This window comes from Struthio camelus, chromosome 22 (genome assembly GCF_040807025.1).
Source record: "Struthio camelus isolate bStrCam1 chromosome 22, bStrCam1.hap1, whole genome shotgun sequence".
Lineage (NCBI taxonomy): Eukaryota > Metazoa > Chordata > Aves > Struthioniformes > Struthionidae > Struthio > Struthio camelus.
This window is the reverse complement of record NC_090963.1, coordinates 3,828,230-3,854,003: the sequence shown is the minus strand read 5'-3', so window position 1 is coordinate 3,854,003 and position 25,774 is coordinate 3,828,230. Positions and strand designations below refer to the sequence as shown.

The 25,774-nt window shown below is 48.9% G+C and overlaps 3 protein-coding genes across 11 annotated transcripts in view; all 3 read right to left on the bottom strand.

Moving 5' to 3' along the window:
• Window positions 1–3,268, bottom strand: part of ARHGEF12 (Rho guanine nucleotide exchange factor 12) — a 77,870-nt gene extending 74,602 nt beyond the window's left edge. For 3 of the 6 annotated variants that reach the window (XM_009674042.2, XM_009674043.2, XM_009674044.2), the window contains exon 1: window positions 392–837. In XM_009674042.2, the coding sequence (XP_009672337.2) occupies window positions 392–423 (32 nt within the window). In that variant the 5' untranslated portion in view covers window positions 424–837. Of the gene's footprint in view, window positions 1–391; window positions 838–3,102 lie in introns of those variants that run through there. The other 3 variants (XM_068916502.1, XM_068916504.1, XM_068916501.1) reach the window with 3 other exon arrangements.
• Window positions 3,269–9,759: 6,491 nt separating this feature from the next.
• On the bottom strand, window positions 9,760–21,074 carry LOC104143503 (TLC domain containing 5). Of its 3 annotated transcripts, none has more exons than XM_068916492.1 (3): window positions 17,325–17,388; window positions 14,154–14,353; window positions 9,760–13,726 (listed from the first exon to the last, which is right to left on the bottom strand). In XM_068916492.1, exons 2-3 carry the CDS (start codon window positions 14,350–14,352, stop codon window positions 13,188–13,190), a joined length of 738 nt encoding a protein of 245 aa, XP_068772593.1. In that variant the 5' UTR covers window position 14,353; window positions 17,325–17,388; the 3' UTR covers window positions 9,760–13,187. The 3 variants fall into 3 exon arrangements, with proteins under 3 accessions (XP_068772593.1, XP_068772592.1, XP_068772594.1); XM_068916491.1 differs by lacking the exon at window positions 17,325–17,388 and adding an exon at window positions 20,966–21,074 and having other exon boundaries at window positions 9,766–13,726; XM_068916493.1 differs by lacking the exon at window positions 17,325–17,388 and adding an exon at window positions 17,169–17,268 and having other exon boundaries at window positions 9,766–13,726.
• On the bottom strand, window positions 19,907–23,912 carry TLCD5 (TLC domain containing 5). 2 transcript variants are annotated; one of them, XM_068916495.1, is made up of 3 exons: window positions 23,609–23,912; window positions 22,693–22,892; window positions 19,907–22,030 (listed from the first exon to the last, which is right to left on the bottom strand). In XM_068916495.1, exons 2-3 carry the CDS (start codon window positions 22,886–22,888, stop codon window positions 21,492–21,494), a joined length of 735 nt encoding a protein of 244 aa, XP_068772596.1. In that variant the 5' UTR covers window positions 22,889–22,892; window positions 23,609–23,912; the 3' UTR covers window positions 19,907–21,491. The 2 variants fall into 2 exon arrangements, with proteins under 2 accessions (XP_068772596.1, XP_068772595.1); XM_068916494.1 differs by lacking the exon at window positions 23,609–23,912 and adding an exon at window positions 23,371–23,477.
• Window positions 23,913–25,774: the final 1,862 nt, after the last annotated feature.

The following is a 25,774-nucleotide window of genomic DNA, read 5'->3' as shown; positions in this document are numbered from 1 at the left end:
GCAAGCATAATCCCCCATTAAGTTTTCGGGTTGAAGACTCAAACTGCATCCTCAACTCTGTCACTTTTCCAGCTCTGACTTCACATAGTTCCTTGTGGTTTTCCTACCAGCATCAATCTGCCCTGGAAGCTGAATTATAGAGTCTCTGGTTCTTACAGTCAGGCTGGAAGGCTTGAAAGTAGTATGACTTGAAATACTTCAGTTTCAAAGTTAACCCATTTGCCTTGACAGTCAGCCACCCCCGATACATATTGCTTTCCAGAAACTCCATTTAATCCCGCTTTCCTGATCTCCTCTGACCAGAGATCTTTGACACCGTCACTGAAGCCAGAACACAAAGCACAGGAGCTCTGAGCAGCACCCAGGCTTCGTAAAATCACTTCATACTGACCTGTCCGTGATTGTGGGCTGTGTGCCACTCATTGGAGCCTTTAGCAAGAAGTCGTATTATCCAATCTGCATTTTACTATTACTGCAGGAATATTAACGAGGCTTTGCACCCCGCATGCACTGAGGTTCAGGATCCAGCCTTGCTCCAGAAGAGGCATGCACAGAGGACAAATTCAGTTCAAGGGTAAGGGGTGGGGGGGAAAAAAAGAAGGGGGGGGGGAAAAACTCCAAAACTCTTCTTGCAGTCACCCAGAATATCCAGATCACGGTGGAGGGATGTTTAAGGAAAACTCCAACAAAAAAAAACAAGCTGCTCCCCTAGACCCCCCCTTACCCCCCAACGAAGAGGGGAGGGGAAAAAAACAACGCGTGCCGGGGGAGGAAAGTCTTCAAAAGCAATAAATCCTCAGACGGTCCGGAGTTGCAAAGAGGGTGCGCCGGGGGGGGGGGGGGGGGGGGGGAATCCCGACTTTCGCGCAAGCCGCAGGCCAAAAGGGAAAACGTCGGGAAACGTCAGCCGAAGGGGGAGGGAGGGGATGCGGGGACACCCCGCCTGCCCCTCTGTGCCGGGCGGGGAGGGGAGGGGGCCGCCCGGCCGCCGGGACCCCCCCTCCCCGCCGCTGCTCACGGCCCCTGGCCCGCGGCGGGCGGGCGGAGCGCCCCGCCGGCTGCCGGTGTCCGCGGGGCCGCCGCGCCGGGGCCCATGTCCCGCTGGCGGCCCGCGCCGACCCCCCGCCCCGCCGGCTGGCCGCAGCGGGGGGGGCGCGCAGGGCCCTCTAAACCGCCGCCGCCGCCGCCTTTAGGCCCGCCGCATGCCCGGCCGCGCCGCTTGGCCCGAGCTACGGCGGGGCGCGGCCCGGCCCGGCCCGGCCCGTCGGTGCTGCTCGAGCCGGGGGGTTTCCGGTGGGGGCAAAGTCCTGTCGCGAGAGCCGCCCAGGCGCTGCCGCTGCTGCCTCCCGGTCCGGTTCCGGCCCACCTTGCGCCGCGGCCAAGCCAGACCAAGCGAGGCGAGGCGAGGGCCAGCCAGCGGCGCCTCCACGGCGGAGCCTGCGCGGGTCGCGCCGGGCCGGGCCGGGCCGAGCCGCGTCCGCCCCTCCCGCCGCGTTCGCCCCGCCCCCTCCTCCTCTCCTCCCCCCCCCCCCCCCCCCGCTTTCACCTCAGAGCCGCCTCACACCGCGCCGCCCGTGTCCTTCCGCCGCCAGACCCCTCCGCCGGCCGCGGAGGCGGGGCCGGAGGGGCTCCTAGCCCGCTTCGGCCCGTTTTTTTTTTTTATTTTCTCGTTTTCTTTTTTATTTTTATTTTTTGCTTGTTTTCTTGGTGTATGTGTGTTCGTTCGCGTTTTTAAGGGGCGCTTTCTTTCTGCTTTTCCCTCAGTGCGCGCCGAGAAGGGCCTGTCTCCCCCCGCCCTCCCCCCGTCTCCTCACAGCGCTGCCGCCGGCCGCCCCCTTCCCCCGCCCCGGCCCGGCCCGTGGCGCATTTCCCCTCCGCCGGGCCGAAACGGCTCCTTCCCGCCCGGGGGCCCCGGGCACAGCGAACACGGTGTCCCGGGGCCTCAAGCACACACGTCGGAGCTCCGTGGGGGTTTTATTCCCCACCTCCACCGTCCCACCATTACGGCTTTTAATGTAAACCGAGGCGCTCCCCCCTCCAGAGGGTCCCCTCTCACAGCCCCCCTCAGGCCGGCCCCTGCCAGAGATAAAGCTTTCAGCATTTCCAAGCAAACCGCGTTTTTCTTCCCTTTTTCTTCCATTCACCCATTTTTTTAATAGCTCTCCCCCCCAATTTGGCCCGTAGTATCAGCGCTAAAGATGTTTCTCTCTCTTTCCCACTCCTCCCCCCCGAGATCCACCTCGGAGACATCCCTCCTCTCTCCTCTCACGCCCTCCGCAACCTTTCTCCTGTGTTTGGGCTCCTCTCCACGCTGATGACAAGCTCGGCCGGGTAGGGAGCGCTCCCGGGCTCGACCTGCGCCCTTTGCCGTGTGGAAAACACCACGACCAAGAAAACTTTTAACAGAAAGGAAATACACGGCAAATTAGAGCACCGGTATGAAACGGCGAGCAGCAGGCGCTCTGTCACCACACCTGCTGGACACGGAAAATCTCCGCATGCACGGATTTGCCTCTCTCCAGTCGGGCACGGCTCTCAACAGAAATACGTCCTTGCTGATGCCTTGCTGTGACTGCCCAGCACCCACGCTATACATAAACAGAGCTTTAGGGAGAAGCGTCTGTCTCAGCTCTACATGTATTCGAACAATGGGTGAACGGCATGAAGCAGGCTGTAATAACAGACCAGAAGCTGAATACTAGGTGCATTACCTAATCCTAAAATCTTGTTGCCAACACAAAGGGCAAATAAATAAGATGTGAACCAAGCGCTCTTCTTTTCAAATGCCAAGGAATAATATTTATATACTAGAAGTCCATGAACCTTCCAGGTTACCCTCATTGCCGGAATTAAAGCTAATGCCCACCGCAGAAGTGAAAAGGGTTTAATCAAAGCGCGGGGGATTGTCAGCTTGGCCCCACTGCCGGGGAGGGTAGATACCACTGCGTGGTCTCCCGGAGCTAAAGGATTCATGCAGCACCCCATGACGGGGAGCTCACATCAGTCTTTCCTACCACATACCAACAGACCAACATAACTATCTTTTTAGCTAGCCCCCAATCATACAGTACACTTTCCTGCTCTCCTTTAATCAACCCTTACCTTGATATGCTTCTTCCAACTCAGGAGGCTGGATTTGGAAACAGTCTGGAAAACAGGCCTCTGCAAAGTCGAGACCAGCTACAACATCACTAAGGCACACAGGACAATACCTTGCTTTAAGTTATGTTCAGAAGCCTGTCACTCCACAACATAGAGCTTTTTCCTCCTGGGAACCAAGCGAATGTGAATCAGGAAGTCAGGAGACTGATAGTCTGATGAATTTGTTTCTAAGAAGTACAATGCAAAGGGGGGAAGCGTGGGATGAAATCATTTGCTAGATGATACTTGACACAGACATAAAGAACACACACACTTCCTCTCTTGGTTTCCTTTTGGGAAAGGCTTGAAAGAAGAGACAGAGGGGGGTGCCAGACATGCAACCATGACTGTCTGTAATACTGCTGCAGCATGCAATAGCACTGGTCAGCGTTAAGGGAATCTTCCCTGCAGTAAATCCCCTTTTAACTCACTGGTTTTCAAATAGTGTGCCTTGAAAGAGGAAGGTTCCCAGGAGAGCTTCTGTTCCATGACAGGCCTGGCACTCGCATATTAGGCCTTGATGCTCTTTTATTACTTTAATTATATCTTATTGTGCATGACAAAATAATGACAATAACAGCCAGAGGAAAACCTAAATATATACATACAAATATATATATATATATATATACACACACACACACACACAGACAGAGAGCGAAAGAGGAACTAGAAAGTAACATACCTCTGCTGCAGTAAATTGTCATCAAAGTCAGTGGAGTGACACTGATCACCGTTTGCCAAAGAATTTGCTCAGTATTGTCAAAAGCAGCTTCACAAAAAAAACTACATCGATAGCAAAGAGGAAGCATAAAACCCTTATACCATATTGTTCAGTAGATTAACTCTTGCTCATAACGGGCTGCATTCCCATTTCACTGTTTAATGCAACAATTAGAAAGAAAAAGCACTAATAAAACAATTCAAAAGCAGACTCTGGTACCATAAGTGCTTCTCTTCTGTGCGAATGCTGGTTTTAGTTGGGAGCTGATTGTATACTTATGTTAATAGGCATCTATATTTATGAGACCTCTGCTTCCTGGGCAGTTTCACAACGTGAAATCCAAAAAAAAAACCAATATGCAATTACACTGTGCAATATCAATTAAAATATTTTTTTCCCCCTTGGTAGCTATAAGGTCCTCAGCCTCAATTTATAGTTAGTACAGTCATACCTACATAGATGTTAGGAGTGGAAAATGCATATTTAGCTAACCAGTCTACGTCTCCCGGGCAAGGTAGCAATGTTCCCACAGAATATACCTCACAGTCCCGAACAGAGCTAAGTGACTCAAATAAGGAGGACCCTTAACTGAACAATGTTGAGTCCTATGAGCAGTAACCCCTTTCTTTGCTTTAAAGAAAAGGATGGCACAGGAAAGGAGAGATCCTCAGAGGTACTTTATATGGGTCTCCTCAAAAGGCATGCTTATGGAAAAAGGTTTTACTGAGGTTGTTTTGAAAAGACCTGAGTTTTCCAACCTCATACCAGTAGCTCACCCGAGGACCTGTTGCCATCTGCTGGCAAATCCTTGTATCAGCTCATCTAAAACTTGTCCTAGGGACATTTTAACGAGGTCCTGCCCACGTCCCCACCCACCCCGCTTTTGAAACAAGTATTTCAAACCAGTGTCAGATTCTGGAGCTTTGGGGAGCTCTAGGTTGCTGCAGTCTGACCACTTCAGGGTTCAGTTTGATCAGGATTTGCCCTGCTACAGGCTCAGTGCAAACAAGAGGTAGGAAGTAAGCCAAGACTGATGACGTTTTTACTCCCTGATGCCAGCTGTCTATCACGCTGCCTTGCCTCAGATAGCTAGTATACTTCAAACTTTAACCTGAGTATGAACAAACAGGGAACGTAACCAGAGAGATTTTTTTTGTTTGATGAAAATTTCACATCATAACATTTTTAATAGGATACTCAACCATTAGAGGAACTTACCGGAGTGCAATGAATCCTCTGCAGACCCTGTCAAGACTGGAGAGCTTCATAAAATTGTGTGCTGTAGCTCAGATGTGATTTAGCTGAGCTTCTCTGACCTCCATGATATAAATTTAGTGGATGAAGAATTTTCTGACCTTAACTCTATTCCTAGTTCTGTGATTTGTAATTTGAAAAGGTATAGACTGTGGAACTGAAAGTCTCTAGTGTTTTGCTCCTTACAGGTGATCGATTAACTGGTGATGGAATGCACCAGTATCTTGCACTATTCTTTAGACTTACCATAAATTGATATGGAAACTATCTATTGTATGGACAAAAAAACCCACAGCTACTTTTGGAAGGCAACAGCCACCATAAACCTTGCACAACTGGAGAAGAAACGCAGGAAAAATGATTCCCAAGGGTAACAAAGAAGAAAGCTCATTTCCCAAATGTGCACACAAATTTGTGACTCTGGAAGAACGCATAGGACTTTGGCTGTCATTAGCCTGGTTTCCAATGAAAGTAAGCGCAGCCGATGTTACCATGTCCTCTGCGTATGTATGTATATAGCAGGTTGCAAGTTCAAACCCTCCAACAGGATGCATATACTAGGCCTGTCATGTTATGAGCTTTTGTCTGCACGTCTTTAGATCAGCTGAGCACCGCATACACTGCAGACCTCATGCATGCTTGGTGCCCGTGACTTTTGCTGTGAGAAGAGCTGAGCAGGGCTCAGTCATGCCAGTAAGATGCTTAGACCAACTCCCCATCCCTCCGGCCCCCAGCCAGGCACTCCAGAAAGCAAAGAGTTGGGAGGGTGTGAAGTCAAGCAGCTGGAAGATGAAGTGAATCTGTTTGTTTCAACCAGCAGCTTGTCAGCCGTTTTCACTTTGTAATGCAGGAATTCATCATAGCTAAACCACAGGCCGTCGAGCCAAAAGCCTACCCCCCACCTCCAAATCACCAAGTCTTACTAACTCATACATTCATCATGTTTAACGACATGGACAGCAAACCCTCATTGAAAGAGGGGGCTCTTACTACCATTTGACTTTGTAGGATAAAGCAGCAGCTGCTGACATCCCGGCACTGACTTTCTCTGCCTCTGAAGTGCAGTTGCTCACATTCATTTCCCATACAGACACTTCATTCTCCTTGTGTCAGGCCTTGGGTAAACCTGGCTTTGCTCTCAGGCTTAGCACAACGTAAACATGCCCACTTTACTGATTTTTGTAATAGCTTGCAATTCAATCCCATCAAACTCACCTGAGCTCTAAAGGCTACTGCTTAGTTCAGCATCCTCTGATCCTAAGAAACCACTGTGGGGTGAGATTCTTCTGAGCCAGCTGAGAATGTGCATGGTATTTTGCTGCTTGCTGAGATTCTACTTCTGAGACAATTTTCGAAGACAGTAATATACGCTGGATCACATCCAGATACATGTCTGTCTCCTTTGCCACAGAAGAGGGAGATTTTTTGGCCGGATGCTGAGCTGATGCTAACCCAGCCTCACTGCAACGCGGAAGGGACCTGCTTCAGAAACCAGTACAATGATTGATCAAATGGCCACTAATGACCACCTTGATGCATTTCTAACCTGGAAAAAAAGCATGAATTTGTGCTGTTGTTCACATTGATATGCAATTTCAAAGCCTTTTAGCACCTTAAAATAGGCACGTGATTTGCTATCTGCAGAGACAGGCAGCTTATATTGCATCCAGTTCATTGTAAATGCTGGAAGAGCGCACAGGGCTGGGTCTGTGCTTTTAAGTTAATTGGATAGGAATGCAATACTTGGCCGACTTTGTTATGCTGGTAAAAACACTAGTGGAGACGCAGAGAGCCTAATCTAAAAGGGCTTCTACTGTGACAGCTTATTACAGTTCCTAAACCTGGATAAGCCACATCACTGTAAGCATTTTATATCACTAAGCTTTCTTTCTATATGAACATACTTAAAGCGGCAACATTTGTAAGGACAGACAAAGCTGCTGTACATTCTGTCATGGAGACTTCCTTTTTGCTCTCTGCTAGAATGACTGACTCTTTTATTGGGGGGGGAAAAAGGTGTTATTAAGGTAAAATCTAGAGATGGAAAATAACATTTTTTCTGATCACATGGGAGATTATCAGTTACACTGAACAGATCTAAGCCTTTTAACGTGATGTACAATTCACATAATATTATACAAGCGTTTCTGAAAACTTGTACCTGGTGACACCTGAAGAACCATAAAAACTGACACCTTCTCCTTTTCCACATAAAATTAATTACCAGTAAACCGTTCTTACTTTACAAAAGCTTTTGCATACACCTTCTAGATCTGCCTGGTTGCCTCTTTAAATCATTTTCTGAAGACTCCTCCTGTTGTCAACTTATCAGATACAAAACCTTCCCAGGAATTTCAGGGAAGCAGGACTAAACTGGCAAAAACTAACAACTTCTTTTATACTGATTTACTAGAGCACATGTCCGTTACTTGGAAAGAGAAAAGTACTGGTCCATTGGGATAACCAAAAAACAATTGCTCCTTGCCCCCAAAATAGCTCAAAATAGCTCACAAGGCTAACCCTGACTGATTCTCTCTTTCCGTCTCTAAAATTTGATTTCTTTGGAAATGGCAGCAGACTTGCTGTTTTACTTCCAGCCAAGTTATACAAAGTCTGCAAGTATCAGAAACATACCATGACTTCCATGAAGCTTAAAACATTCTCCCATCTTTTATATCCAAGGAACAGACCTGCTGACAGCAACAGCATTAGTCTAGACTGCAAAGACTTAAAATGCTATGCTTTTTCATCAGTGCTTGGGCCACTGTTGCAAGGGAATGAAGCCTTGAATATCATAAAATAGCTGTCTCTTCAAATACAAATAAGGAGCTAGCACAACAGGGCAGAGGATTGAAAGGGGAGGTTAATTTTACAGAGCTTCACTACAGGGCCAGCAGTAGAAGGAAAAGGCAGGCAGCAGGGAAGGAATGGTTTTAAAATAAATAACGGGGAGATGTAAAATGTAATAAACTGGTGGGGGGGGGGGTGTCATACTTCACTTTTTACAGGGAAGCACGTTTTGCCCATCAACTTAACACTGGATTCTGGTGTTCTAAAAGACATGACACACACAAGACGTTTGCAGCTCCAAAGCAAACCTTCAGAACACTGCTTTACTTTCTTCTCTGCTTCTGGACTATCTCAGAGGTTAAACAACACCCTGGGGATAAGGTTAGTGCAGTCCCTGAGACCACCTCACCATGCAGATGGGCTGTTTGCAGGGTGTAAAACAGGCCAGCATCTCCAGAGGGTTCATAATTACACAGCTGCTCCCCAGTGCTGGAGGATTTTGAGGTAGATTTAAGGTTACATCCAAACAACCAAATTAGCTTAACTTTTTATAGAAACAGACTTTTGGCAGGCTAGACCTCCGGCAAAATGCTGTGACCACGAGCAGTGCAGCTCAGCTGTTCTTTACCAACACAACACAGAACACTACCAGTCCTTCCCGAGTGTGGCTTGGCTACATAGATTTTCCCAGCTGCTGATTTAGACTGTATAGATCAGGGCCTTTCTTTGGTTCTGGGTCTGTACAGTGCCTGGTCCAGAGAAGTTCTTGTTGGTGCCTGGTCGTCCTTCTTTGGCCACTGAAAGAAGAATCACTCTGAAAGAAATGTTTTCCTCTCTCTCTATTTTAGGAGTACCCTTTCGACGAAGAGCTTTTAAAAGGATTGCAAGAACTTCCTAAATCACTTCTGACAAAAGCCTCCTGTGTGCATTGGTGGCTTTCACAGTGCTAAGCCATTGCACCAAGGGCAAAAGCAGCCCCTATGTGAATCCATTCGAGCCCTTGACAACATCCTCAGGGCAGCTCACCCCTCTCACAGCAGATTACGTGATACAGTCCGTCCTGCTCGGGGAGCTCTGGGGGGTGAACAGAGCATGATATACCCAACTCCCAGCAGCTACACAGACCTGCAGTTTCTCTCTGGCTCTGAATGAAAGCAGTCACCCAGGATGTAAGCAATAGCACCATGGCAGGCATGTGGAGACACACCTGTACAGCTTAGCCCCCAGAAAAGTCTGCACCTTTACACAGGGCAGACTTTGGCTCATTTCTACAGCTGCAAGCACCCCCACTTCAGGCAACATTAAATAATGCTAGAATACTCTATTCCTATCAGACTTTCAGTAGAGCAATTCTTAGCCAACAACGTGTAGTCGGTGAATGAGAAGAGTGGTTCATGATGTGAAAGCACAGAACACCCTCTTTCTTTAGCAAATAGGGCATGAAAAACAAAGGGAATGTTTTTACTCTTTGAGTTGCCTGAGGATTTACAAGAGGTAATAGCTACATGAAAGGCCTGGGAACAAAAGCTACATGCCACTATAAAAAAGTTATAGAAGAAGCACACCCTGTTCAGCCAGTCAACAACCTGAAAGCATCTATTAGTAAACCCTAAACTACCATCTACTCTTCACAACAACCTTGCAAGGAAGAGTAGTTTCTCTGCCTGTAAAATAACGTTAAGATCTCTAAGAGGCAATAATGGTCAAAGCTGTAGAACAAGTTGTTGGATCAGCCTCCAAAAAACATCCAATGCCCAACACTTGGCCAATTTACACTGGCAATGCTGACTCACTCAATGATACACATATGACTTAAGCAAGAACAGCATCAAAAGAAGGAAACCGAATTTCTCATTATAATTAAAGAATCTTTATTTTATAAAACATAATACAAAGCATCTACACCATTCGCTGGTGAAACATTAGTTGCTATTACACAGTAATTCAAACACAAGTTAGTATTTCACACTAGTTCTGCAGTTTACTTTTACAACTTGCTCTCGTCACCATGGACTAGCTTGAGGACAGGGGTCCCACATCATGTGCTCCACTCAGCCGGAAAGTTTTAGTTCCTATCCCCGGGTCTGTGATTCTGTGCTGGGGCCCACTCTCCACACTACAAGGCCTTGCTCTGAGACACTGCTGCTACCTCCACCTCACAGAGCCATCCGTAATTGCTCTTTTGTTTTCTCGTGCCTTTGTTTATCATCTAAAGCCTCAACACTGATCACAGAGCTCTGCTTCTCCCAACCAAGTTCCCCCCACTTCAAAGAAAGGGGCCCCTCAGCCATTAAGTGCATTATCTTCCAAAACACACTCACACAAGGTGCCGTGTTTCACACATACCTGCAGTCATTTCAACTGGCATCCTTCTTCTCTATGCCTACTTGGGCAGGCTGCGCACAGAAGAGCTGTAACCATGCATTCAGCTGCTGACCGACCTTGCCAGAGGTCAGAGTCCAAACCATCAGGATTTCTCCGGAAACCCTTCTTGATGGGCAAGTCAACAACTGCGCTGAGAAATGAACAGGTTCAGCTTTCTGCTACATGTCCTCAGGACCGGCTGCTGAAAACTCTCCCCGCAACCATCTCACTTCTTATTCCCTGGTCACGTTTGGCTGCTGAAGCTCTTCTGGCTCCAAATTTACTGCAGTGCTTCCTTGAGAAAACCCACCAGACCGCCTTGCTTTAACTTGGGAGTCTGGTTATGAGGTGGCAGGGCTGACCCTTACATATATGTCTAGCTTACTCCTTTTGACTCCTGCCTGTTAAGTAGCACTACAAAGCCTCTTGGACTCGTGCATTTGTGAGGCAAACCAGACGCTGGGAAGCGCTATGTTCAGGTTAGAAAGTACTGCTTATGGGTCATAGTGAGAAGTGCTTTACTCAAAGCAACAGCATTTTACTTTTACACAGCACAGCTTGACAGAAACCACCAAGCGTTTATCAAAGGTGGCTTAGTGCTAACAAACAAAAACACCCCATGAGGTAGCTAAATACTGTACCCACTTAATAAGGTGGGTAAGCTGAGGCAAAAAGGTTCCTTGACACACCCCACATCTGCAGCAGTGCTGCGAAAGAACCAGCAAGTCCCAGCTAGCCCTTCTTGTCTCCCCTCAAGGCTCAACAGTTACATCGCTGCACTGTGCTAAATGAGTCAAGTTTCTTTTTAAAGGATCAGCTCACCTGTCAGTTGGCTCTGCTAGTGTGAAGCCCTTTGGGCTCTTCAGGTCTTTGGTTGCAACAGGCAAGGCTCTCAGCAGAACTGGAACGGGGGTGCTGAGGCTCAGAATTAATGATCATAGCTTCAGCAGCAATAGCAAAGTAACAGTGCTAAAGAACATACAGTGAAATAAACAACAGCAGCTGCAAATCGGGGACAATTTTTCCCTGCTAAGGGGACTGAAGTAACACTTAGCTTTTCTCCCAGTCAGGTTCACTTCTCTGCACTTCTTTACTCAGCAGGCTGTAAGGTAATTCCCTCTTAACCCATAAATCTTCACTTTTATGAAGTGACGCAAATCCATTCAGGGAGACGGAAATGAATTCAGAGACGAGGGGTCAATACATAATTCAGATGCAGGAGAGCCAAAGTTAGGTCTCTAGCTTGAACGGGGCAGAGGAAGGACTGGAAAACGGGTAGCCCTTCCACCCTAACACCATGTTTTCAAGATGCATGTTGGCCACTCTTCAAGCAGAAATCCCAACTTGGATCTGAGGAAACATTCTCGTTGAAACTGGTATCTACAGTGCTGAGAAAAACCAACAATGCTAGTTTCTAACAAGCTGTTTTTTCCAATCATTTTTTCTCATAGAGACCCCAGATTTCACCTACAGTCCTCCACTATTCCCAGCAAGCCCTGGGGCAGACCCTGTATTCAGATACACTGATCTGAATCTGGAACGACACTTTCAAGACAACAGAAATATATGGCCTTTACTACAAATCAGATTCTGGTCCGTGTTCCCTTTAGGTTGCCAAAAACGGCAAATACAGATTGCTTGCAGATTGCTGCAGTAAAACGCTCTGCATTTACTACTCTCATTTTTAAAAGCAACTCGCAGCTTGGGGAAGGTATTTGTCTGACAATCTCAAGTCACGTCATTTGCTGAGAAGCTTGCCCCACACTACGCCTGCATTTGGGCCGATAAACACAGCAGAGGGCAATTCTTCAGCATTCTGCAAGCACATCAGCGCTTAGCCCGTATTTGAGGCCTATCAACCAGAGAATGACTTACTGGCAAGTCCTGATGGGGCTTCGCATAATGGAGAGCGCTGGTCCCTCAAGGAGCTAAGGGTAGTATTTGGAGGGGGTGGAGAGGGTTTTAATTGTCGGGGATGAAGAAAAGGGAAAAAGTCGAAAAAGCGCTTCATGTTAAGGGCTGTGTCTTTGGGTGGATTCATATAGCACCTAGTCCTGCAAGGTGCCAATGCTGATTAGAGCCTCTGGGCACTACCAAAAATAATTTACCAATAAGTTATTAAATAAGTTATTAAAAGCAATTAGAAAGGGTAGGAAACAAAGGCCTACCTAAAATTCTGTCCTTTCTACAGTCACATTCTAGCTCAACCACCAAAATTATTTCTCCCAAAGGAAACAGAGGGATAATGAACAAAGTGCAGACAACCACCATCACTTTGCATTAATATAGCACCTCTCAAGTAAAGATTTGAAAGTGCATAACACAGATGGATCGGCTCCATCATCCCCAATTCACATATGGGGAAACTAGGCACAGAGTTAGAGAGTTAAGTGACTTGCCCAAGGTCACATAGCAAATTGGTGGAAGAGCCAGGAATCCCAACTCCTACTTCTGCCCGACTCACATGAAACACTAGAACATGTTTCTTCCTAAGAGCATAAACGGTCACTCTCGCTGTCTAGACTGCACCGTACGACGAACGTCAAAAGACCCAGTGTTATTTTTCTCACCTTTTCCAAGATTGTACCAGTGCTGAAGGAGTTAGCTACTAATACTGCTATTTACACCTGCACTGCTGACCTAGCTATGTTTAGTCCATAAAATTAGCCCTTCTTTCACTAATATCATTTAGTTTACGCTTATATACACACTCAGCCAGCCTCTGCCAGGCCAAACACTGCAGATCCAATCAATCCATGGCATAGCTCCACGGGTTTCAATGGAGTTACGCCAGAGAGAAATTTGGCTCCAGAATTGCTAACGTGCATTGACTCCTTTCCCGACAGTGGCATTTCAGGCATGATCCCCTTCTTGCCAGATTGTGAACTCAAGGAAGACTGTACTCAATACCCAGTCAGTGATTTTTCAGATGTCCATTAGTTTTCAAGTACAACTCCTCACTCCTCCGGCTTCTCCAAGCATGGTACTTCTTCATGCTCTTCCTCCTAGCGAAGCGACAGATGCTGACCATGAAAACCCAGGAGACAGCATACATGATCACACCACCCAACTTAATGTACCACCTGGGTTTGGGAGAGGCAAGCTCACAGTACATCAGCCAGGCCCCCACTCCAATTCGCACCCCAGTGAAGAGCACCACGAAGAAGAAATCCACCAGGTCACCTGTGAGGCTATGGTAACACCCCATCTCCCTCAGGAACCAGCGGGCCTGCAACAGCGGGTTAGTGATCTCACTGCCAAAGATGACGGCGTTGACCTCAGCAGCTGATTCCCCAAGTGCTAATGACGCTGTGATGCCCAAGATGCTCACCAGATGGTGGGCCAGCATCAGGGCACCCTCCGTCTGAAAGTACACACACCAACAAAGGTCGAAGAGGAAGTAGCCCAAGCTAAGGCACAGCACATGCACCTGAAGAGCTGTGTTTGGAGATCCTGAAAACAGAAAGACACCAGCCAGAGCTTTAAAGCACAGAAGCAACAAGCAGGCAGGATCTGAGACAGGAAAGTGGTATTCACCTCCAGCACTGACAGGCTGATATTATCTTGTAGGGATCACAGCTCAGCTGGAGAAGCCAGAGGAGTCACAGTACTGTATTTGTCAGTCTAACAGCTGCTCACACGTAATGCTCACACAGTGTGATGACACGCTGTACTGGATTGCAGTTGGGGAGGATCATTACACTAGCAAAATACAGTACCAGTCTCTTCATTTCTCTAATACTTTCCATCACAAAGAATCCCACAAACCATTGCAGTCAATGTTTCTCAAGTGGGTGGGCTACCAGGGTGGTGGGATAATCCCACTTTGTGCCATCGGATCACCCACTGGGGACTCGGGACCACAACTTCCATCACATACCTGCGTGAGTCAAAGGCCAGGGACCATCAATAAAGCCAATGTAAGCAGAGAGGCAGGTAGCAAGGATGCCATGGGTCAGGGTGACCAGCCGGCAGCTCCATTCGTAATTCCGGTGCTTGTAGCGATGGCAGAACCAAGCGTAGAGAGATAGCCAGGCAATCAGGCTGCAGGCTACCCGCAGAGGCAGGGGGAACAGCATCCTGACAGAGGAACGGAAGGAAGAAACGGATCAGAAAGTCTAGGCTTTTGACAGTGTTAGCGCAACCCAGTAAAGCATTTCGCCAGTAACCACCCCAGCGCAGCAGACAGCACTATTTACTGACGGTGCTACTTGCTCCTGACAATTTTATCCAAAGGCACCCATTATTGTAACCTGGGAGCAGGTGACACACTCTTCCCAGAGGCTCACAATCTCCCCTCCAGTCTCTTAGATATTAAACCAATGCAAGCAGAGAGTTCACAGTACAAATGTTAACTCCCACGCGGCAATTTTGATCCAAATCACTTCTCACAGGAGAGCCAACATCAGCAGTTTCTCATGGGGACACTGTGGCACAAGGCAGTGACATGACTGTCTGAGCTCATACAATGACTCAGTGGAAGAGCTTACGGTAGCTTCCCAGAATCCCCATTCTGTCAGCCGCAACAGGATAAATGGTGCTGGGAAGTATGATTCCTCTGAGGAAAGGCCTACACCAAAAAAGCATATCCTTGAGAATCAGGCCAGATTTACTAGTAGCCACTGGCGCGCAGCCCCCACCGATGTCACCTCCACCACGGGAAGACACATTGAAAGCAACGATCTTGTAAGACAATGAGTTCTTAGCTTTGTTGAGCAGAAAACAGACCAGGACTTGGGAATGCACCTCTGAGGACTTCCCCAACCAGGCTATGATGCAGAGATCTTCTAGGATATGTTAGCGCTCATCTGCACTGCCTAAGGGACAGGCTGATGAGCTTCACTACTACCAACAAGGCTTTGATCCAGAGCTATTCCTGCCCCTTGATTTTTCTTCCCTGCACACACATCCTGCATTTCAGTGGTCTGCCTGTGTTGCCCCACCTGTTCATCCTGCCATGCTGTTTGCTAGCTTGATTCTTCTTCTCCGCCCCAAAACCCCACCACCCTCTTGCTAGGTTCACTGCTCATCCACCTTCCTAGTGCTGCCACACCATTTGCAAACGGGTGACAAGAAACACAAAAGCATTGCTACCGCCTCCTGCTACTGAATTTTAACCTTCTAGCACTAACCCACTTCCAGGTCAGTTTGGAAAAAAATCTGCTGGAAAATCCCCTTGTCTTCCCAGGGAAAACTTCCAGCAGTAACAACATATAGTTCAAGCTGCTTCTTTAGAGCACGGGGACAAAGCTCAGGTTAGAACAAAGCCTCTCCCAGCAAACGGTGATGGAATAAATTGGCACACCTCCTGAGGGAGCAGCCAAGCGCTCATCCAGCCTGTCCCTTTCCTAGCCCTGGCTGCATTCTCCAAGGGTCTCTTGGCCTTCCTCACAACTCCACCGTGCTAGGTGCTGCACACGCTCCCTCCTCAGCAGCTTGCACTCAAAGGATGTACAGGAAACGACCAGCAGAGGGAGAGGAGTAAGATCAGGCAGAAATCAAGTCAGCAGGTATAGGCACATATTCCTCCTCCCCTGTTTAACTGTCCTCACTGCAGATTTCACCAAGATCTCCAAATCTTTGATGCAAAAGGATTAGGAGCTATGCCCCTAAAGATTTTTTTAGGCAGAGCACGGCATAAGGAGGGTGAACAAGAAAACCTCTCAAGGCCCTTCCAGCCTCACTCCGACAAGCTGCCAGGACGATTCTGGGGCCGCTCTGCAGGTCAAGCTGCAAAAAGGAAGTTACTGACATTGCTCAAGACAAGTGCCCTCTAATGCTTCCAGACTGTCCCTCTGCCCATCGGCCTGACAGTCACTCCGCGGACTCCTGCACGATGTGCACTAGCTGCACCTGCCCTAACATGCTGAATGAAAGGATATGTTTTTAGCAGTAGGAAAATTTCCTGTACACATGCTTCCTCCTTGTGCAATACAGAATCTTTCAAACATGCAAAAGAATTGGATATGTTACCAGAGCAAAATTGCAATGCATAAATGTCTGCAGAGCACACTGCTTTTGTTGCTACCCCCCCCCCAATATATAATAATGCTACACCTACAGCTCACTCATATTTATAACACCTCTCTCTGTCTCATTATTGCTAAATGTTCAGGAAAGTGCATCAGAAGAAGCTGAGCCACGCTCTGGGGTGCACAGATTTCCAGCTGTAGAATATTAAAAGTGCCACTGGTCCTGCTGGTATCTGCTGACCACCCCACTGGATTCGTGCCCAGGGCTGGGGAACACCGACAGGGCCACACGTGATGAGGAGTCAGAGACGCAATTCCCAACCTTCCTGTTTGCCCTGTTTCACGTAGCACAAGGCATGACTGAGGCGGCTGGATAAACAAAACCATTATGTTATAATGGGCCTAGGGAACATGGAGAGATGAAATAAGGATGTGTTTAACTGTTCTGATCTGATGTTTCCATTGGCATCTCCGGTACGCAAGGCCCTGCCTCACGCAGAAAGGAGGTGGGTAAGGCAGAAGGAATCTGGATGAGACAGGAGGGACTGACCAGCTGGAGATGCCTGGCAGAGGGATACCTGACCACTCCAAGAGCTGGAATGATCTTTTCAACGTTTCAAAACGTTTTCCTCACCTATTCGCACAAAAGATTTCTCCCTATCCCTTGGAAAGGGAGAAGGGAGGTATCCTCCAAACGCACATCCAAGCTTAACGTTTGCTATTAATACATACAGTATATACTGCATCCGTGAATTACGCCCATCCCGATGCACTAGGGAGGGTGATACCCTTCAGAAACGGCAACAATTACGTTATTACTCGCATTTCCCGTGACAGCAGGGTCACGAGCGCCGGCAGGCCCTGCAATAACTGCATGCCTCGGCAGCCCGAATCCCAGATCAGCCCAGCCCTCCCGGGAAGACCTTAAAAACTAAGATGGGCAGCCCATTTCCCAGGACTGTCGTTTCCCGATTGGAGCGGGAAGGAGAGGCCGGAGAGTCTAAACGCCCCTGAAACCACAGACGCGCGGAGAAGAGCCCCGTCCCCCGCGCCGAGCCGCCTCCCCGCCGCGCACCCACCTGCCGGGCGGAGCGGGCGCGGGGCCGCGGCCCTGGCGAGCGCCGCCGCGGCGCCCGGATGGCGGCTTAGGGGCACCTACCGGCGGGGAGGACGGACGGCAGCGCGCCGCGGCGGGCGGGGAGGGAGGGAGGGAGGCTCCAGGCTGCCCCGGCCGGGCGCAAGGCAGGAGGCAGGGGACGCTCCCAGCTGTGCGCGCACAGGCGGAGCGCTGCCGCGGCTGGTGGGCATGGGATATCAGCCCCCCCCCGCGCCCCCGCCGGCTGCCGTGGGCTGCCTTCACTCGCAGCCGGGCAGCAGCAGACGCGAGCCGAGTCTCCCCGAGCTGCAAAACTGCATTAAGGTAGCACGAGCTTGAAGGTAACATACTCTGCAGGGCCTACCATCCCGGCATGGCAGAGAGGGCGAGCTTCAGCAGGCTAGGGGAGGGCACGGCCCTGCCCCAAGCGTACCCTCTCAGCCTATGCTTCCGCAGCACTTAGAAACCCTGCTGACTTGTGGCCGCACACAGTCAAGCAGCAAAATACAGCCCCCTCCCTCCACAGAGCAGCAAAACAAGGCCCCTCAAGTAGCTCACAAAAATCTTCCTCCAACCAGCCCCATATTCCTTTGAGTTACAGTCAAAGCTACCTCTCACACCCAGACCTACTATTTTTCTCCCATCAAGTTTTGGCTTTTGAAATACAGCTGTTGGGAGTGGCTTGTGCTGCTTCTCACAGCACATGAAACCATGCTGTTTTTAACTGGTATCTGTCTATCTCACCCTTCCAGTTCAGGCCAGGCCAGGTTCCTATTGCTACAAGATGCTCCTCAGCCATTTCAACACCCCATCCTCAGCTACCTCAATAGTGCATTTGCTTCTCTGAGGAATCTTAGGTCTCATTTTGCTTTCCCACACCTTTGCTGGACTAGGCATCACGCCAACTCCAATAACTTCAAAAACAAATAAGATGAATCTGTTCTAACATTTGGTTTCAGAAAAAGAACAGCATTGATAGTAGACTGAAAGCTACAGGGCTAATGTTGAGTTGTGGTACAGAAATTGAACGGGCAAGAACAGAGACAGTCACAGCAGAATAGCACTCACTCCTAAAAGCAAGGACCATTAAACCCCTGAGGTAGAATATGGAAGCTTTTAATTTGTTCTAGATCATACAACATGCAGAATTTGCATATAGCGAAATGCAAAGTGAGGAGTTAAATCATCTCCCAGTGGATTGTACCAGAAGTGAGGTGCAGCTTATACACCGATTTTCTTGTTTGCTTTGTGCAGAGTCAGCCATTTAAATAGGCAGGCTGAGTTGCACCACCTCATTTTGCCTGCAGATAAATAGCATTCAGCAAAACAGCTAGGGACAGGAACCTCTTGTAACAGTTATTTGCACACTGCCACCCTTTGTAGTATAGATATGCCCTTGCATATCAATAAGTTATTTGCTCATCTTATTTCCACACCTGTTCTAAACAAGAGTTTGCAACACAGAGGGTAGAGATCATCACTTGGAAACTCCTTGTCCAAAAATAAACTGGGAATATGTATATAGCTGGAGTCCAATAGTCTCTCAGTTAAAGGCTGAGCTAAGTCAAGACTGCTGGTCACTTTTTGGTAAGGGAAAGAGCCCTCGTTATGTTTACCCATAAAAATCAGGCAGCTATAGTAAACATTAAAAAATTGCATTGTCTCAAGCATTAGCAAAGGAGAAAGAAATCCCATGGGATACCAAGGATGCTTTTCTGGCATCGCATTAGAAGGCTGAACACTAACACTGTGCCCTACATGAGACATGGAAGATGACCATGAGAGCATTTGCTCTGCTTCAGATCTCAGAGTTCACCACCACCAGTTCTGTTTTGCATTGGAGCAAGCTGGGTGCACTGGGTTACTGTCCCTCTCCTGAGGGACAACCGCTCCTGCTAGAGCCCAAATCCCATCCTAATTCCCTCCTGCTAGAGCCAGGGTCCCAGCCCAGCAGCAGCACATTCACATCTAGCAACGGCCACTCAGCAGTGGCTTAGGATGCCAGTTTCCTGATAAGAAAAAGGTGCCGATGCCTCTCATGCTTTCAATTGCATCTCCAAAGATACTGTAAATAAATCACCTTGTAACCAAGCCTTCTGAGACTGTCACTTCTAGAGTGAAATGCAGCAGGTATTGCTGCTCCAGAGGAAAAAGGAGTCTGGGATGCAGGCCATGACCCAGAATTTAACAGCTGCTGCACAACCTTGTGTCCATCAAGAGGAAACACCACCTCTGTTCAGTGTCTCATTCGTAGGTATCCTACAACACTGACAGTGACTCATTGGCAAAGCAAGCTAGGGGTACTTTAGTCAAGTCTGAGCTCCTGCTGACCCTCATCTATCCTTCACACCTCAAGCCTGAGCTCCAGAGCAGAAGGCTCACTCTGTGCTTGATTTACCATCGCCCACTCCTTGAGCAGTGAGAAGGTTTGAGCTAGAGCTTTGCCAGTGACTGCTAACCATAGCATGCTTAGACTACCCTCAAGCCCTTCCTTTCCTCAATGTTAACTTCAGTTGCCTCCTTAAGACCCAGGACAAAAGAACATTACAGCAAGGGTTTCTTTTTAAAAAGAAAACATAACTTTATTAGAAATCTCATCACTCATAGGCATTTTCACAAGAACACAGCGACTTTGGCAAGGGTTCATACCTCACCAATCCAGGCCCTCAGAGCCATGCCAGCAATGTATCAGGAACGCAAGGCTCCAGTTTTCCCACTTTCTAATCTCTCAAGCCACAGCAAGTATCAGCACTGAACAGTGCCAAAGTCGGTGAGATAAGGGGCCTGGAGGAGCTCGTAAGGCCAATCACCACAGCAGCTGTATTCCCACTGCCATAGGTGTGACACCACACTTGGTCAAGAGTGACACAGGCAGTTTCAGAGGGCCTTTAGTTCCTCCTTTTATTAGGAGCAGCATTTCTAGAGCTTCAAGATATGTAATCCTTCAGGAAGGACATCTAAACAAGGTCTTTGAAAGCAGGAAGGAGGGAAAGGCAGCCAGCCTTGCTAAGCCTGAGGGCAACACAGGGCCATTTATCAGCTGTGAGGCTTTTATAGGAGAAATGGCATCTGAAGTACAGCCTCAAATGCAGGGAAATTCACATTAAAACCCCAGGGGAAAAGTCAGAATACAACTCTGAGAGGTTAGGAATACAAGTGCCCTGAGAACTGGTCCATACTCTGAGACCTGCTGGTATGGAGCAGATGGCACATTGCCATCTGCCTAAACATTACTACCACTCCTGAAAATATAATTACTTATTTGACTCTTGTTAACCTTGAATTAAGCTTAAGTGACCTGTAAGTAAGCCATCCCCAGAACCAATACAGCATCCAGGCAGGGCTCCTCTCTATCATTTCTCACCCACAAAATGTCTGCATTTTTGAAAGCAGCCCAAGGCTAGATGAACACCTGCTTACGGAGTTCATTGGCACAAGTCTAGTTCTTGACTCCTGTTCACAAGCACAGTGCCAGAAGTAATTCCAGTGGAGTAGCACTGCTTTAAGAACAGCACCTACTTGAATGCAAGTATTCAAAAAAGGAAATGTGTCACTAAAAACAATGAGGTAAAACACTGCCTCACCTGGAGTACCATCACTTCACACACTCAAAGGACAACTTACTGTACCCCTGCGAGCACTTTGTCTTGTTCAGAGGCCTTCATCCAAGTACTTAGTCAAGTGTGTCTTCCAACCGCAGAACGAAGTCCAAGTGAGGCTGAGTAAGGCTTTGCTAGGTCACACCCCTACCTGGTCCCACTTGCAGTGGAATAGGATTTTTCAGATTACATTTTCTGGTTCTACACTGTGAAATACTGCCTCCAAGAAGATGATTACAGAACACAGGGACTGTGCACTTCTCTGTTGCAGACTGAATAGCTCTGGCATTACCACCCTCTCAGAGACTCTACCATCGCTGGAGAAGTTAGGGAATCAACACAGGTCAGTTGCCAAGTTCCTCAGTTTTCCCCTTGAAACCCTCTTCAGTTAGCTTTCCCGAGTTCCTAGAGCCGCTTCGTCTCCTCCTGGGGTAGCAGACCATTCCCAGTGCCATAAAGTCCATTCCACATCACTTCTAGGAGCTCTTCTCACAGGAACGGGCTTCAGTAGCCAGGACCCTCTCCCAAGGGATGGTCTTCCACAGCCACAGTTAATGAGCTGCCAAGTGCCCATTAGTTTTCACAGGTGCATTCCTACTCCTCATGCTTTTCCAGGAATTACATTTTTTCAGTATTTTCCTCCTAACAAAGCGGCAGATTTCAACCATGAACCCCAAGGATACGGCATACATAGCCAGGCCTCCAGCTTTGAGAAGCCAGATGGGATCAGGTGATGTCACCATTGCATACATGATCAAGGCTCCTCCCCCAATTCGCAGCACCAGGAAGAAGAACACAAAGAAAAAATCCACCGCCTCTCCCAGGATGCTGTGGTAACACCCCATTTCCCGCAGAAACCATCGGGTCTGTAGCAGTGGATTGGTGATCTCGCTAACAAATACAACAGCATTGACTCCTGTAGCAGACTTCCCGAGCCCCAGCACCATGATCATGCCACAGATACTCAGTGTGTGATGGAACAGCATTAGGTCCCCTTCTGTCTGGAAATACAGGCACCAGCCCAGGTCAAAGATAAAGTAACCCAAGGTCAGGGACAGCACGTGAATCTGAAGAGGTGTGTTTGGTGAACCTGAAATGAAAGACATACATAAGCCTAGGGTCTTTTTTAAAAAAAAAGACTTCTATTACAGGTTGCAAGTATGCCTTTTTCCTCCTTTGTTTTCAGACGTATCCTACAGGCCAAGCACCAGACTGGAAGTTCAGGTGTCCAGTTCTGTTTTGTTTTCAGACTTTGCTCTGCTCAGCAGACCCAAGCAAGTCATTCTATCCTTCCACACTTCTGTTTCCTTTCTCTCCACCCTTTTAGAAAGCTTCCCCATCAGCAGAACTATTTGAGGTTTAATGATAGGAAACAGCAAACAGAAACCCACAAACAAATGCTAAGAGTTGCTACATCCTCAAAAATGTGAAAAGCGTTTAGTCCAGTCCAACACATTGCCACACCTCATTCAGATACTGTGATAAACTCAAGCTGCCAACCTAAAGACTTTCAACATATACATGGATAAAAACAAAAGGTGAATAAGAAGATGAAGAGTAAATAGTAGTAAGGGCTGGAAGAGAAGCAGGAGAGTCAAGCAAAATCCCCCTCATTCCCCAAAAACATACACCAAAGACAACAGACAGCAAGAGAGATCAGACCCTCACTCCACTTCCAGCAGAAATAGAGACAAAGTCATCATCCACACTGGATGACAGGGATATGTATATGAGCTAAGGCTCCCAACATACCTGCATGGGTTAGAGGCCAGGGGCCATCAAGGAGAGCAACGTAACCAGACAGGCAGGTGACAATCACCCCGTGCAGCAGAGTAACCAAACGACAGCTCCACTCGTAGGAACGGTGCTTGTTCCGGTAGCAGAAGAAGGCATACAGAGACAGCCAGGCAAAGAAACTGCAGGTCACCTCAAGAATGATAGAAACCATCCTGCTGAATGGGAAGAGAGGGGAAATTATATGAGCAGAGCAGCCCTGTCAGCCAAGGGACGTCCACCCAGCCCACGTGCCTCCTTATCAACCCCTGCTGATAAGCAGGCACCCCAGAGGAAAAAAAACAAAAACAAAAAGGAAAAAAAATCAAAACAAGCTTTATATTCTTCCCATAAACACAGTGCTCTCCAGAAAAGAGCCAGGCCCTCTCCAGCACCATTTCCTCCACTAGCACACCTGCCTCCAGCTTCTCCACAAGCCTTTCCCCACTACCCAGCTCGGGCCATACTCGGGGAAACACCAGAAGCCGGCACCACCCTCGGCCGAGGGGCGGCATCACCGCCCGGCACACCTCCCCTCCCTCCCCCGGCCGGGCACGGCTCGCCCCCGGGGCGGGCAGCGCCCCCTGCGCCCCCCGGCCGGCCCCGCACAGCCGCTCCCCAGCCCGGCAGCAGCGGGCAGCTCAGGGCGCCGCTCACCTCGCGCTTAGCCACCAGCCCGGCCCCGGGTCGAGGGGAGTCCCGGGCCCCGCCGCCGCCTCCTCTCGGGGACCGGGACCGGCCGCCTGCTGCAGGACCGGGCGGGCGGGGAGGCGGAGCCGGCGCGCACCGGGTGCTTTTATCCTCCCCGCCCCCGGCCGGGCAGCTGCGGGTCCCGGCGGAGGGGAGCCCGCCCGGCGCCGGCTGCCCCCGCCGCCCCTCTGCCCTGCCCTCTTACCGGCGGCAAGAGGGATCGGAGCGCAGCTCCGCGGCCGGCACAGCGAGGGAGAGAGGGCTTGGGGCAGTGCGCGGAAGACGAAATCAGCGTGGGAGGAACGGGACCAGGCGTGCGGAGGGTGTCGGTGGGGCCGGGACCTCCTTTCAGCCTCGGCCCTCCCGGCTGTAAGAGCTCCCGGAGTGGGTGTCTGCTGATCCCGCCTCTGGCAAACCCGCTTCAGTTTGCCTGAATGTTTTTCTCCATGATGATGGAAAATAAAGTGGAGAACAGAACTGAGTCAGACAAGAGGGGAGGTGCTCTTATCCTTGTTAAAAAAAAAAAAAAACAGAGAGAGAGAGAAAACAAAAAATCACTCCGGAGTCCTCTTTTTTCGAGTTTTGTGTCTGGTTTTGAACAAAGACCTGGTGGGTGGGCTCCTGGCGACCGCCTGTGTGTTGGCCTGCACCGAATGCAAAGAGGGAAGGAGGAGACTGAGATAAGAGCCTGTGAGTTTGGGACTGGTCAGGCATGAGGAGTGGTGAGGGATGTGTAGGGAGATGTGACTGGGAACATGCAGAACAGGAAGAGCGAACAGCGGAGAACCAGGGCCCAGAGAGGCAGGGATGAGTAACCAGGAAAGGGCTATGCTTCCTGCAAACCGGGGGCGACCAGCTGCTCCGCTGTGGGCAGTCAGCAGCCAGCCCTTCGCACACGGCTCGTCCGGGGAACGCTGGCAGCCCGCTCTTGCCATCGCTCTCCACGTGAAGGCAAAGAGCAGAAGTCTCTCCAGCAGGCCTAAAGTTGAGAGTTGGCACAGTGAACTCGCCGTCGATACCGTGTAATTTCTGTTTATTCAATTGGCTTTAAAAACTACCTAAAGGAAATGATGTGTTGCAAACAAACCCAAGCCTCCCCTGTGGTCAAAGAGCTCTACGCAGAGGGTGAAAGCAACCACTCAGAGCTGGAGAGAGGCCTGATCTAAGGCCACTGAGGTCCACTGTGTGCACTGCACTTCATAGTATATTTCTGTGTGTTACGAAAGCTCTGCTAACTGATTAAAATGTGCTTCTAGTTAGACTGTAGGTTATACGGTTGTAGCCAGGTGAAAACTTCCTGATTTTCTCCCCTTTACCAGCATTTTGGCCCCTACTCTGTAACAAGCCCCCAGATCGGGCAGGCAAGAGAAGGGCACAGAGAAAGGGGGTCCCACTTCAGCTCTGGCAGTAGTCCTTAATTGAGGGCTTAAGCTACTAGGCTCTGTAAAAGTGAGCCTAAATTTAAGCTCCGCTACCGAAGGCGTCATGTAGGAGTATTAGGATCTATGCCAGTTCTGCCGGGAAGGTAAGCCCCAGGGCTGTGCGCTTCAGGAATGGTGAGGGCACTTGATGGGAGCATTTAAACACTTAAAAATGCTTGAAGACTTCCTTCAGGCCACAGAGAAGCCTGGGAAGGGTGAGGAGCAGAACCCCGTGCTCCCAACTTGCAATCAGTCTTCTCACAGATGGAAACTGGGGGGAAAAAGAAGGGGAATGAACAATAAAAGAAACAAAATACCAATAGCAAATTGTTCCATTTTTCCTGCCTTTCCCAGCCTTGCACGAACTCAGGCGCTGTTAAACATCGTGGAAGTATCAGGGCACGACCTTCTCGCTCCTGATAACCCCCTTCCTGCCTCTTTTGCAAGCTCGCTCAGAGCTCTGGAGCTGCTATAGCAGTTATATGGAAAAGTCACCTTTGTTTTCAGTCGTTAATATCTGGTTTTAGCATCTCCTATGCATATTCTAGCACCTGCAAACAGGGACAAACGCTCCTGGCTCTTCTCTCTCTTGTATTCTGAGGAAACCAGTTCAGTTGCCTCTGGCTGAGATGAGTAGGAACAACGTGAATTTTACTGATAGACTGTAACTTGCAAAAGCATATCATGCCCTTAATTTGAATTTGGAGCTAAACTGATTCTGGCTCACCAGAGAGCTTGTGAGTGATCAGAACACAGATTAAAAAAAAGAAATGATAGGGGCTGCTGCCCTTATACTCACAAGCAATAGGGATAGTGCCCACAGAGATGTTTTTGGACAGGGAGAGCAGGCTCTTCACCCTCTTCTGGCGTTCATGTCACTGATGCTTGAGTCCTGAAAGGTGGAGGCACTCTTCTTGAAGGGAAGAGCTGGACAGACAGCGTTAGAGGCT

What these genes read in the sequence shown, in the direction of transcription:
- LOC104143503 (XM_068916491.1), bottom strand. Translation starts at nt 21,006, where the DNA reads ATGAAGGCCTCTGAACAAGACAAAGTGCTCGCAGGGGTACA. An exon ending in AAAGTGCTCGCAGGGGTACA is followed by an intron (nt 14,354 to 20,965) that starts GTAAGTTGTCCT and finishes TTCCTCTGTCAG; the next exon opens with GATGCTGTTCCCCCTGCCTC. An exon ending in CTGGCCTTTGACTCACGCAG is followed by an intron (nt 13,727 to 14,153) that starts GTATGTGATGGA and finishes TTCTGTTTTCAG; the next exon opens with GATCTCCAAACACAGCTCTT.
- TLCD5 (XM_068916495.1), bottom strand. Translation starts at nt 22,888, where the DNA reads ATGGTTTCTATCATTCTTGAGGTGACCTGCAGTTTCTTTGCCTGGCTG. An exon ending in CTGGCCTCTAACCCATGCAG is followed by an intron (nt 22,031 to 22,692) that starts GTATGTTGGGAG and finishes CTTTCATTTCAG; the next exon opens with GTTCACCAAACACACCTCTT.